General features: G+C 46.8%; 1 protein-coding gene across 8 annotated transcripts in view; it reads left to right on the top strand.

Annotated features, from left to right (window-relative positions):
- DEPDC5 (DEP domain containing 5, GATOR1 subcomplex subunit) overlaps window positions 1-9456 on the top strand; it is a 49167-nt gene extending 39711 nt beyond the window's left edge. For all 8 annotated transcript variants that reach the window (XM_065646793.1, XM_065646791.1, XM_065646792.1 and 5 more), the window contains 6 exons: window positions 867-1036; window positions 2014-2185; window positions 3262-3322; window positions 4374-4456; window positions 5336-6490; window positions 9379-9456. In XM_065646793.1, coding sequence (XP_065502865.1) covers window positions 867-1036; window positions 2014-2185; window positions 3262-3322; window positions 4374-4456; window positions 5336-5631 — 782 coding nt within the window. In that variant the 3' untranslated portion in view covers window positions 5632-6490; window positions 9379-9456. The remainder of the gene's footprint in view (window positions 1-866; window positions 1037-2013; window positions 2186-3261; window positions 3323-4373; window positions 4457-5335; window positions 6491-9378) is intronic.
- Window positions 9457-12297: the final 2841 nt, after the last annotated feature.

Here is a 12297-nt window from a genome sequence, read left to right as displayed (position 1 = left end):
GCCTAAGAAAATTTGAAAGTGGCAACGTGGTTCATAGCAGGACTTTGGTCTCCGAGTCAGGAGCTCTGGGTTCTGTCCCTGGCCTTGCCGTCCGCTGTGCGACACCAGCCAGGTCACTTCCACTTTCTGTGCTTCTCTTCCTCTCTTGCCTGATATCTGAGATTTTTCTTTCACCGGGATGCTGGGGTGGAGGGCAGGAAAGGAGCCGGATCTCGGGCACTATCCCAGCACTTACTGCAAAGCAATAGAAGGTATTGCAGGGATCCTGACGCTGCTGCATGAGGCTTGGCTGACTTCTCAGGCTTTTACAAAAAGTGTTGGGTGTGCAGTTTTAGCAATGCGGTAATGTGGGATATTGATATGGGGTTAAAGAGAAAAGAAGTTTAACTTCTAATCTCCATTAGCCGTGGAAAGTCCTGGAATGCGCCTGCCCTTTGTAACAGCACTGTGGTGTGATTTCTGATGGGGGCATATAGAAAGATTAAAACCAATTTGGAATGTCTCGAGTATGAAGGAGCTGATGTTGTCTAGCCATATTTAATTATGGCACCAGCCGCTTATTGATTAGCTGCTTGACGCTTGGTTCCGTCTCATCATTGCAGCTGAAATGTCTTTTGACTGCTTGGGGAGGTAATTCCGTGGCACAGACCCCTGATATGAGTAATACTTAATAGCTTTTTTTGTCTTTTGTGATCTGGATGAGCAGCATTCTGGGACTATTCTGCTAGCCCAAAAAATATTTGGGGAGGAGTGGGATGACAAATGCATTTCAAGTAGTTTGTCTTGTTTCTTCTGTCCTTTTTGTCCTGTCTTCCACCCTTTCTTTAATGCTGCTTTTAATATACCCCTATTCCTTGGCCGCGTAGCTGCCACAGTGCCTGAGCAACGGACGGTGACGCTTGATGTGGATGTGAACAACCGCACTGACCGCTTGGAGTGGTGCAGTTGTTATTACCATGGCAATTTCTCCCTGAATGCTGCCTTTGAAATCAAGTTACACTGGATGGCAGTGACTGCAGCTGTTCTTTTCGAGATGGTAAGCGTCCTTGCGTTCTGGGTGGCCGCAGCAAGGCCCGTCTGGCCTCTGCATCCCTTGTGCTGCTGGGGACGTTGTCATGTGAAGCTGATGGGAAATATTGGGGACAGACAGTGCGATGGACCTGCCCTTATTTCCATAAGTAATTTTTACTGATGGTCGTTAGCATTGCTGCATCTGGTCGTCATTCGTCATGCTATCTGCAGTCATTCTGTCTGCAGGATCTGCTGTTAATGGATTTTATGCACAGTACCAGAGATCAGTACAGGTCAAGGTGATATTTCAGTCCCCTTTAGGCAGATCTTGAGCCCTGAGCTGGGTCTTTGAAGAGGAATCTATTTCACATTGCATTCCTTCTCTCTCCAAACCTGAAAATTTGAAATCTTGGTGGAATTGCTTTCATGACAGCACTTTTCCAGGCAGTGTGTTGTTCTTGTTCAGCAATACTTTTTAGCTTTTTGGTTTTTTTTTAAAAAAAAAAAAGCTGAAAACATTCTGAATGGAAAGTGCAAGCAGTTTGTGTCATTTATTGTTTAATTTGGTGTTTTGTTTTTGTTTTGTTTTCCCTTTTGTAGCTTCTGTAAAACCAAAATTATTTCACACCAGGTTTTACCCCATCCAGCCAAATAGCACTAGTTGATTGGTTTTGCTTTTATTTAAAATCTATTGCGCTGTTCCAGTAAAGCAGCAGTGCTTAGCCACTGATGATAAGTAGGTTGAATCAGTTCCTGAAAAATGTCCTATTTTAAAGTGCTTTCTGATTGATGTGGCACTTAAAAAAGGAAAGCCTGGTGTCTTGTGCTTGTCCTGCTTTGCTTACAAGGATGCTGGTGTGCTTGCCATGCAAAGCAAGCTGAGCCAGTGGAGAACTGAGCATGTCTGATCTATTCTCGGGGAACGGGTTGCTCCTGTGCACATAAGTGCCCTTCTTCAGTTTGGCATATGTGGAATGATTCACTGTTTGCATCTCTTCTCAGGTTCAAGGTTGGCATCGGAAAGCCACATCCTGTGGTTTCTTGCTGGTTCCAGTCTTGGAAGGCCCGTTTGCTTTGCCCAGTTACTTATACGGAGACCCACTTCGAGCTCAGTTGTTCATCCCTCTCAACGTTAGCTGCTTGCTGAAGGAGGGTAGTGAGCATTTGTTCGATGGTAAGAAATGTTCTGTGTTTTACCCCTTGGTATACTTTTCTGCAACCAGGTCCCTTCTGGCATGTAGCTCACATGGAAAACCTCGTTTACCAGCGATGCGTGAGCTGGATGAAGGGCCTGTTTTCGCATTTCGGCAGCCCCCTCAGGAAGGGGGAGCTCGGAGGAAGGTGCTGGCAGGTTAACCAGCAGGCAGCAGTGCGTGAAGTTGGCAGCAAGAAGTACAGAGGCACAGGAAAGGTTGTCTCCATAATGTTGCAGACCCTCACAGACCCTATATCAAGTATTCAGTCTGTTTGACAATATACTGTAAGAGTCTGTCTTGCTAGTAGACCCTGCCCACAGCTGCTCTGTATTTGTATCCTGCATTTGTTTATTCTCTCCAACAGTGAGATTAGGCTTTCACGACTGCCATCTTTTTTGTTGTTGTTGCCATGGTTACATTCATGGTAAGAGTGCACATGAGATTAAGAGCTAGAAATTGAAATCTCCTTTTCTGCAATGTGACCTCACCTTTTTGAGTGACGCTGTTGTGGTAAGTCTCAGGTGGAAGCTCGGTGAACTCTGTCCCCAAGCACAGAGCATCAAAATTCCGTCTTGAGAAGGGACAATTAGCAAAAGGCTCTGTTTTAAAGTAGTAAAGATGATAATTTTCTTTATTTTCATTAATTCGTGACCCAGTGTCCAGCTGTAAATGTAAAACAATCAGTGACAAATCCGTATGCTCTGAGGTCACTGTAGCCCCACTGACTTTGAAGTAAGTATTTTCGGAGTACTCTGTGGTGATGCACAGCAGCCCACTCTCCTTCCTTGCCCCCTCCCACACATGCCATTATGTTCCTCTCCTTCATTTTGAGAGACACAAAAGCTAAATTGAGGGGTGAATCCGCTAGTGCAGTGTACAAGACATGTCTCTAATAAGATGGCATTCAGGGGACAGCTGGCAGAAAAAAGGTGACTAAAAGAAATGGCTAGAAAAAACAGAGTGCACAGAGATCTTCTGAGAAAAACTGAAGTCTTGAAAAAGAAGGAAATAAAGTGGCTTTACTAGGTAATCGTTACCTTTTTGTTTGTTCCAGGCTTCGAACCAGAAACTTACTGGGACCGTATGCATCTCCTCCAGGAAGCAATAGCGTACAGGTACGTGCAGAGCAGAGCGACTGAAAGGTTGGGATCTCGCTGGATAATGTCGCATGAAGACGTGTGCTGAACAGTTGCTCCTGAGTCGTGTGGGTTCTGTGCCATCTGCCTCTCTGAAGTCTGCTTGCAGATTATTAGACCAAAGTATAACTGGAACGCCTGGAGGTGGTTCTCTGGGTGCAAGGGGCAGGTAGACAATGTTTCAGCCTGTCGCTCATTAGCAAAATGTACTCTCCTCCTAGGGAGGGCATTGCTTTTGGAAGATGCCCTGTTATTCTAAGTTGGAAGCAGATTGTACGCAGGTTTCTTTCATGTGTACTTACCACAGTCTTGAACTGGACGACAACCAATGATTGACAACAGGCAGGAGGCTGGAATGTGAGCTGTACCTAGGAGGCTGGGCCCAGTTTAAGAATGAATTGTTGGAAGCTTTGAATACTATCTAGCCTTACCACTTTGTGTTCTTGTGCTGCCTGTTTCATGGTGTTGCTGCCAAAGTCTTTTTCATGATAGTCTGCCTTTTGTAATAGACTTTAGCTTGGAAATAAGCTTTCATTAGTTTAGAAGGCAAGACAGGAACAAGTATGCTACAAACAGCAAAGAACTATCAGGTGAGCTGCTTAAAGTTCTACATGGAATATTGCCCAGCATGAAAAATATTGTTACAGCTGGAAACATACCCAAGGAATGTCTGTCTTGACTATCGTTCTTCCCTCCATCGTGTGCAGCTGCCCTGTTTTGTCAGAGACTGCTGAGTGCCCTCCCAGCCGAGCTGCTGGTGCTTGTTCCTGGCACGAGTTAGGACAGAGATCAGTGTGGAGTTACAGGCTTTCACGCTGTGCCTAGCAAGGGCAACGAATGTTTGGAGAAGCTCAGCTCTCTTCATCCCTTTTCCCCTTGCCTTCAGGCCATAAGAAAAGGGAGCCTTTGTGACGGTGGAAGGTTTTCGCAGGTGCTGCTGCCTTGGGCTGAAGGAATCCTAGCTGGAGTGGCTGGTTTTTTTGGTTTTGTTTTATTTTTCTTTTAATTCCCCTGGTCTTTGTTTCTCCAGATTTGGATTTGTGCAAGATAAATACTCGGCCTCTGCGTTCAACTTCCCAGCTGAGAACAAGCCCCAGTATATCCATGTCACAGGTGAGCAATATTTGGCAGGCACTGGGGCAAGGATGAGGCTATTATAAAAAAAAAAAGAACCATTTTACCTGCAGTTTGTGTTTTGTGTCAGAGATGTTGGTCCTCATTATGTCCCTAGTCAGATGACAAGTAGCTGTCTCAGCCAGCACAAACCAGAAAACTGGAGAGGCAGTATGGAAAGCACAAAGTGTTGCTGCTGATCAGTGACATTGATTTAAAATCTGGCTTTTCTTATAGTGTCTCTGAAACTTTTCTTTCCAGGAGATGGAGAAATAAAAAAAAAAAAGGCAAAGCTTATTCCAATAAATGTGTGTCTGAAAGGTAGAAGGAGGGAAAGGTGTTGGGAGAAGTCAGGGCTCTGTTCTCATGCTGAAGGTCAGTTGTAGATGCCTCTACCCACACGCTGTCTGGGAGATAGATAAAGCATTTAGGATCCATTTGCTCTCGTTATTCTTCATAAATGTTGGTGATTTATCAGCACTTCTAAGCTCCACGCATGGCATATTACAGTAAATAGTATGTTCAGAGGAATTGCTGAGACATGAAGACAGTGACAGGAAGAGAGTGGCTGGAAAATTGCAGAAGGGAATGGGAATGGAAATGGATGTAAAGTTAGAAAGCTGGATCAGAGCCTACTGCTTTGCTACATTCCCTTCTACCGAGAGAAAGGCAAAACTAAGTGTGTTCTCTCCTGCTATTGTAATTCGCAGGAAGAAGTAGCACGTAAAAGCAAAGGAGGAAAAGTGTATCCCATTTTATCGGGCTAAAAGGCAACTAAGTGGAACTCAGTCCAGTTTCCTTTTCAGAATTTAATGAGTCAGCTACCAGTTGTAGGGACTCAGGGCTGCTGGAAACTAAAGGCCTGTCTGTTTCCTCCAGGGACAGTGTTTTTGCAGCTACCGTATTCCAAGAGGAAATTTTCTTGCGGGCAGCAGCGACGCCGGCGCAATTCCACTAGCTCCACCAACCAGAACATGTTTTGTGAAGAGCGCATTGGCTACAACTGGGCCTACAACACCATGCTGACGAAAACGTGGCGATCCAGTGCCACTGGGGATGAGAAGTTTGCTGATCGGTTGCTGAAAGACTTCACTGACTTTTGCTGGAACAAAGATAGCCGGCTTGTTTTGTTCTGGACCGACTGTCTAGATAAGATGCATGCTAGTGCCCCGTGAAACAGGGCGGTATCTCTGCGGGAGACAGCTAGAAGCTTTACCTTGTGGCAAGGAAATAGAGGTGAAGGATGACAGGAAAAAAGTCTGTTGGATTCATCTCGAGGCTCCAAGAGGACCTGATCAATATTGCTGTTGATATTCAACAGAATTTGATTAAGCCCTTGGAAAAAGAATCTGAGCTCTTGGCTTGCCAATATCTATCACCTGACCTCAGCTTGGTCTCAAGTAGCTGCAGTCTTTGATTGCCAAGACTTCAGTTAGAGCGGAGGTGAAGGAGGGAACGTGCAAATGGTTTTCAAGGGCAGTTAGATTGAGCACAGTGTGATGGTAGCAGCTTATCATCACTGGAAATGATTGGTGCCATTTGCATCTGATGCACCTGAGGGCAACCTGCCTCTTTCTCTTTTGAGGTGTACCTGGTCGTGTGAATATGTAAGATAAAATATGAGACACTTGTTAAATTTCATACATGTAAATAAGTAAAAATGCAGAAAATCAAGTGACCTGATGTTTTGTTGTAACTCCAGACAGCAATACAGAATTGGGGAGTAAAGGGGAATAATTGCCAAAAAGAAACACTGTGTCTTATGTCCAGCCTGATAATGAAATGCTCGAAGTTCAGTGGTGGGGCTTTGTCCTTTAAACGTCTGGGACTTTATGTCTCCAACTCTGGATCCAGAACAGTGTCATGCAGCGGGAGCAAGCAGCCAGTTACTGTCCTGCAAGGCCAGCATCCAAGCCTAAGGAGACACCAATGAAAACTGAAGACAAAGTGCTGTGGATTGGAGGAACGAGGACGATTATGAGCAGATTTTTAGGAAATGTCTGCATGCAGCAAAATGAAGATGCCTGTGCTCAAGTATGTAGTCTTTATCTTTGCGGAGAAAGCTCACATGTGGCGCATGGATGTAGCATGGGCTGGTTAGTTTAGTGCAGATCGGAGTGGGCTCAGGACGCGCACCCAGTAGCACTGGGGCTGTTGACTCCTGCTGCGAGATCATTCATTTTGTTACCTGTGCTCGCTAAATTAAAGTCAGCAGTGGGCTGACACATTCACAGTGGTGTTCAGGTGTGATTTAAGGAAAACCAGCTGCTTTTGTTATATCCCTTACACTGAGTCTGGGTGACTCAGCTGTTACTAGCCAGTACCCACTTCTCTGTTCTGTTCCTCTAAGTGTGTCAAAACTATCAGTGTGTGTCTGATCCCCACTCACGTTTTAAAAACTACTCTCTGCTCTGAAAGCCACTTGCTGCCATCCATTGCGTGTAACTTCACTATGAAAGCGGCCGTGCGCGCAGCAGTTGCTTTGTCCGAGCAATTGCAGAGGGGCGGGGTGGAGCGCAGGGGCAGCCCCGCAGCCCCCGCGCCTGCCGGGACCCGGGGGGCACGGCGGCTCCGCACCTGCCGGCCGGGGCCGCTCTTAGAGCCGCAAAGCTCCGTTCCCGCTGCGGACAGGGTGAGCTTCGGGCTGCGCGGCTGGGGCGGGGGGCAGAGCCGGCTCCGCGGAGCGGAGCGGAGCGGAGGGAGAGAGGGAAGGAGAGAGGCCCCTCCGCGCCCTCCCCGGGGCCCGGCGGCACGTACCGGGGCCCCGCGGCAGGTACCGGGGCCCGGCGGCACGTACCGGGGCCCCGCGGCAGGTACCGGGCTCTGGCGCTTCGCCGCGAGAGGAAGGGGCCGGGAGGCGGCCGGAGCGGCCTTTGGTGTCCGGGCTGCGCTCCCGCTGCCTCGGGAGGGAACGGGGCTGCCGGGGTGTCCCCGCTCCTCAAGCGCGCAGGTGTTCAACAGCTTTTGCTCCTTTTGTTCGGCGGGGCTGGCCCAGGGTGTCCCCGAGGGGACCCGCCGGGCACGGAGGCATCACCCGGACCTCCTTTCCGTAGGAAAATGGGCGAAAACCGGCCCCAGCGATCATTTGAGTTACATTTTGCTCTAACTGCCGGCTGCCCCCGGCCTGACCCACTCCGTTTTGGAGGAAAAAAAAAAGCCCAAGTCATTAGTTTCATCTGAATGCTTCTGGTTTTAATGTTCCGGTAGTTTTAACATTTAAGCTGTGGATGTAGAGCATCATACTGCGGTGTGGATATGGGGGTACCTGATTTGAATGGGAGTGGAGGGTCTGGCGGCACGTGTGTGTGTGCGGGGAGCACTGCAGAGCTGCCAGCACCCCCAGTGCCCCCAGCAGCACACCCACACCAAACTGGGGAAGGTGGGGACCAGCCCAGTGTGCAGTTCCCCACAGCAGCCCTCCTGCCTTGGCCTCTGGGTTTTGGGACAAGTGTAATGCATCTTTCTGTGCTTTGTTTTCTCAACTAGAAACCTGGTACAGCTCTAGCCTTTTAGGGCTGCTTTAGGCTTAGTTTTATTTTAAGTGTTTTGAGGTCCTCCAGCTGCTTTTAACAGCCCAGTGAATCTCTTTCCTCTAAAAAACGAAGCATACCATAGAAGCTAAAAATAGGAGAAAATAGTTTTTATCTAACCACAACTTTGTGCATTGCATAGAAAAGGCTTCCAACAGGACGTAAGGATGAAGCGGTTCATGGCCATGTTAAACAGGAACAGAAACAAGGATCCCCCACCCGCCAAGCTGCTGGATCTAGCAGGACAGCTTTGCCAGGACCTCCAGAGCTCACCTCCTCGTCTGGAGAAGCTGATTGGGGCCATGATGGGATGTGAACACAAGACGTATTTTCTCACTAACATCCACGTTGTTCGAGCTTGCGTGTCCTTTCATATCCATAATGGGCAGCACGACACAGCCTGCAGGCTCCTGGAGGTAGGGATGTGTTCTTTGTTTCTTCATGGAGACAAAAGCAGCATTAGAAAGATAGTAATTAGAGCTGCTAGTGTAGACCCAAACTGGAGCACATGGAGCGTTTCCAGCTGGCGTATGGCAGTGGAAGGTGATGTGTGTGCTGGTTGGCCTGAAACACAGGACAAAGCCTTGGCTACAGGCAGTTACTATTACTTAGCAGAGGGGAGGAAGGCAATCAGGTGATTACGAGGTTGGTTGTAGTTTGTGAAAGCAGGGTTTTTGTTCTGTAGGGTGGTAGTTCTTGGAGTTTTTCACAAATTTAGGGCTCAGGACCTAAAAGCCTTGGGGAGACCAAATTTAGAGCGCTTGCCAGGATGGGCTGATATGAGGAAGGCTGGATGGTGCCACTCAAGGTGAGGGATTTTGGCCTCCAGACCTGGTAACACAGCCAATTTCACCAGGAGAAAAGAAGGAATTAAGCAGGTAGGTCCCTGTGTATGTTAGAGGAGGTACAGTGAGCCATATACTTGGATAGTGCTACCAGCTTTGTCAAACCAGTAGGAATCTCTGAGTAAGTTTCTGGTTCTTGAGGGTTTTCTCCTTTATAGGAAGCCTGACTGACTACCTGGAAAGGGTTTGCTTACATATGATTTTGTTTTAGTATTGCAAGGCAGAAGAGAAGGAGGAGCTGGTGCAACTTTGGCATGAGATTCATTACCGGAGGGTTATGGAGAAACACCACATGAATTTTCTGACACCACTGCAGAAATTCCGTTGCAGGAAGAGGTACCACGGCGTGGGGGAACCGAAGGTTTTTTCTCTGCTGTAGTTAGCAGATGCAGGGGGCCAAGGTGCAGAGGCTGTTTTAGCATCTCAGGATGGCTGCTCCTCAGAGTGAGGTTTTTCTTGGTGTTTTGGCCACTTGCGGCAATGTAAGAAAATTGCCATGAGCGTGACTCTTCGGGTCCTTTTTGATCCTGTTTTCTCCTATGTACAGGAATCCTCCACCTATTTCCCTTTGTCCCGAAGGTTTGAAGAATCGAAACTATTCAGACGAAGTACGTCAGCAACTGCACAGGTTTGCTGCAGAGGTGACAGCAAATCCAAACAAGGAACAGCGGGTAGGGATCTGCTGCTTCCGATCAAGTATCCTTGTCACAGAGAAGCAGAGCTCTGTGATCAGGGGTCTATAACTGGTTTCGTTCTAAATCCTTGTTTTCAGAAGCCCCAGTGGGGCTTGATCTTTCTCTAAAGGTTTCCTTAAAAAATCAGCAAATTAGTGCTAAGTAATTTCACTTGCTTTGGACAAAAAGATATAGGGAAATAAGTTCCTCACTGGGCTTTTAACAGTTCTAATTTTGTAGTGATTGAGCACAGGCAGCAAAAAAAACATCACTCAGAAGAGCAATATTAGAGTGATAAATAGTTCTGATTTGTCTGAGTTATAGCCTGTATCATATTGCATTTTATTTGCCAGAGTGTATTTTGTGCTGACTTATCATGTTAAATTCACAGAATTTGAAAACACAATGGCCTGTGTTGATGTGTGCATGTATCTGCCTTATTTGGATAGGGACAGATTTGTAATGACAGTGAGATGTGAAGTGATTCAGTGATCCTTGTTGATAACTACCTTGCAAGGTGAAGGCTTCAGATTTTAAAGTCTGCCTCTCTGGTACTCAATTTTTCCAATGCCCTTCTTCTATGAGGCAGGATGGCTTGGTGAAAGCAGCAACAACTTCAAATTTTCTTTTTAAAAAACCAGTCTGAATTGGGAGCATAATGAATTTGCATAATTAAGTCCTAAAAGATCAGGATATGATGATCCCTTATGCATTAACTTCCCAATATGTTCTTCACGTATATGATCTCATTAATTAAGTTTAATACAGCAGAATTTTTTTTGTGAACGTGATACAGATTTTTATATTGCTTTTATATTGTTTGAAAAGTATGTAAGGTGGTGAATGCATTAGTGTTTATCCTATTAGTGTCATGTTAGTGATGCAAGGCTGTCGTTCTGTGGGAAGAGCGCATTTTGATGAGATTTTACATTTAAATGTAGCAATATAAAATAGCAGTATATGGTTTCCTTTAGCAAACAGATTGACTAGGGGCGCAGGGTGGAATGTATGTTTTCCAGCAATTCTTTTGAGTTTATAAATCGGTCTCCTCAATGGGATCCGCATAGACTTATCGGAGACCTAGTGAACAGATGCCTCTGGGTTTGAAAGCTCTTTTGCTGGACTGCTTTTGGAACTGAAGGGAAAAACCTCATTATTTGGATGTGGTTTATTCTTTTTCTCTTGATTTCTCCCTACACCTGCGTTTGCAGGAAGGATTGGCTCGGGACATGAACCTGCAGCCAACTCAGGTCTATAACTGGTTTGCAAATTATCGACGACGTCAAAAATCCAGCCTTCTTCGTACAGAAAAGCTCAACAACTCATGTCCTGAGAGGACTTTGGCTTACCACACAAAGGAGCAGCAAGAGAAAGGATCCTACGCTCCACAAACTGCAGGTTTGTCTCTTCCTAATGGGCTCTGGATGTGGTCCAGAAAGCTGAAAACCAATCTTAAATTCCCTTAGGAAGGGAAGGATATTCCTTCTCCAGAACAGCATCTATATGCTGATGGATCAAGTGGACACTGGAGGACTCCAGTGGAGTGCCTCACTTTGTCTAGAGGCTGTCGCTCTGTAGAAGGAGCAAGCATTGATAAGGCCTGTGCAAGGACAGGTGAAAAGAGATGCCCATCTCAGAAGGGGCACCAAATGAAAGCAAATACATGGGAGGCAGCAGGTTTTAGCTCTCAGATGCTGGGATCGGGGCAGTACTCCAGTAAAACCTAGCATTTCCATGCCCCTTCACAGAATCTTGAGCAAACATCAGTCACAGGAAATAAGGTCTTGCTGCATTTGGCAAATGAGATTAATTTCATTGCTTTTTGGAGTAACTATTAGTGTTCCTTCACCTGCCTGGCCTGCACCTTTCAGATGGATCTTGTGTAGGCATCGGCTCTGAGCAAATGGAGATAACCCTCATGCCTTGTGACCCGGGGTGGGAGCAGTCAGCTGCAGATCTGGATAAGCCTCCTGAAGGAACATATTTAAAGATGCTGGAATCCAGGTGATGTATGAAACAGTCTTTACAGTGACAGTTCAGAGATGAAGCAACCTTTAAACTTGTTCATGGAGCTGACTTTCATGTCATTTCCCAGGGGACATCACTCTAAGAGTCTTGACTCCATAGATGGGAATGGCCCATGCCCAGCATCAGGCAGGTGGAGCATCTAGCAGTTAATCCCCCAGCTGTCAAGGGCAGATTCGAAGGTTTAGCTGGGCGTCCCCCCTGTTTGCAAAGCAATATGTATGGCTGACTTATTTTCTCCATCATTACAGCTTTACGCAGAGCAGTGAGCTGTATGAAGCGAGGACAAGCAAGGCTTTCACCACGCGCGATGCTGAACAACCTGTGGCTTTTTGCACTGAGGCTATGCTGGAACCAGGAGCCTGCTTTAACTCTGCTGTCCTGCAGCCCAGAGAAGTAGCCAGCAGTACTGACACCAGCCCCCAGCTGGATAACTTTGTCCTGTGTTCCTGTGGGTCCCTGACCTTCCCAGATGAGCGGCTGGACGTGTGGCAGGCGCCTTGCAGCACCAGAGGAGTCTCTGGCTCCATGTGGACCCCAAGTATTGAAGGTTAGTAAAACTACACCCAGATTGTTGACCAGAGTTTTCACGCTTCTCTTCATTTTGTTGTAAACACTCACTTACGTGGCTTTCTGATGTCATGACAAATGGGAGCAGAGCTTATCTTGAGCTCTGGAGTTGTGCTTCCGTAGTAGCTCAACAAGAAAACCTGTTGATTTAAGCCAGGGGTGTCAAACTCATTTTCACTGGGGGCCACATCAGCCTC

This window comes from Caloenas nicobarica, chromosome 16 (genome assembly GCF_036013445.1).
Source record: "Caloenas nicobarica isolate bCalNic1 chromosome 16, bCalNic1.hap1, whole genome shotgun sequence".
Taxonomy (NCBI): domain Eukaryota; kingdom Metazoa; phylum Chordata; class Aves; order Columbiformes; family Columbidae; genus Caloenas; species Caloenas nicobarica.
Note: the sequence above shows the minus strand (reverse complement) of the source record. Positions and strands in the feature narration are given on the sequence as shown.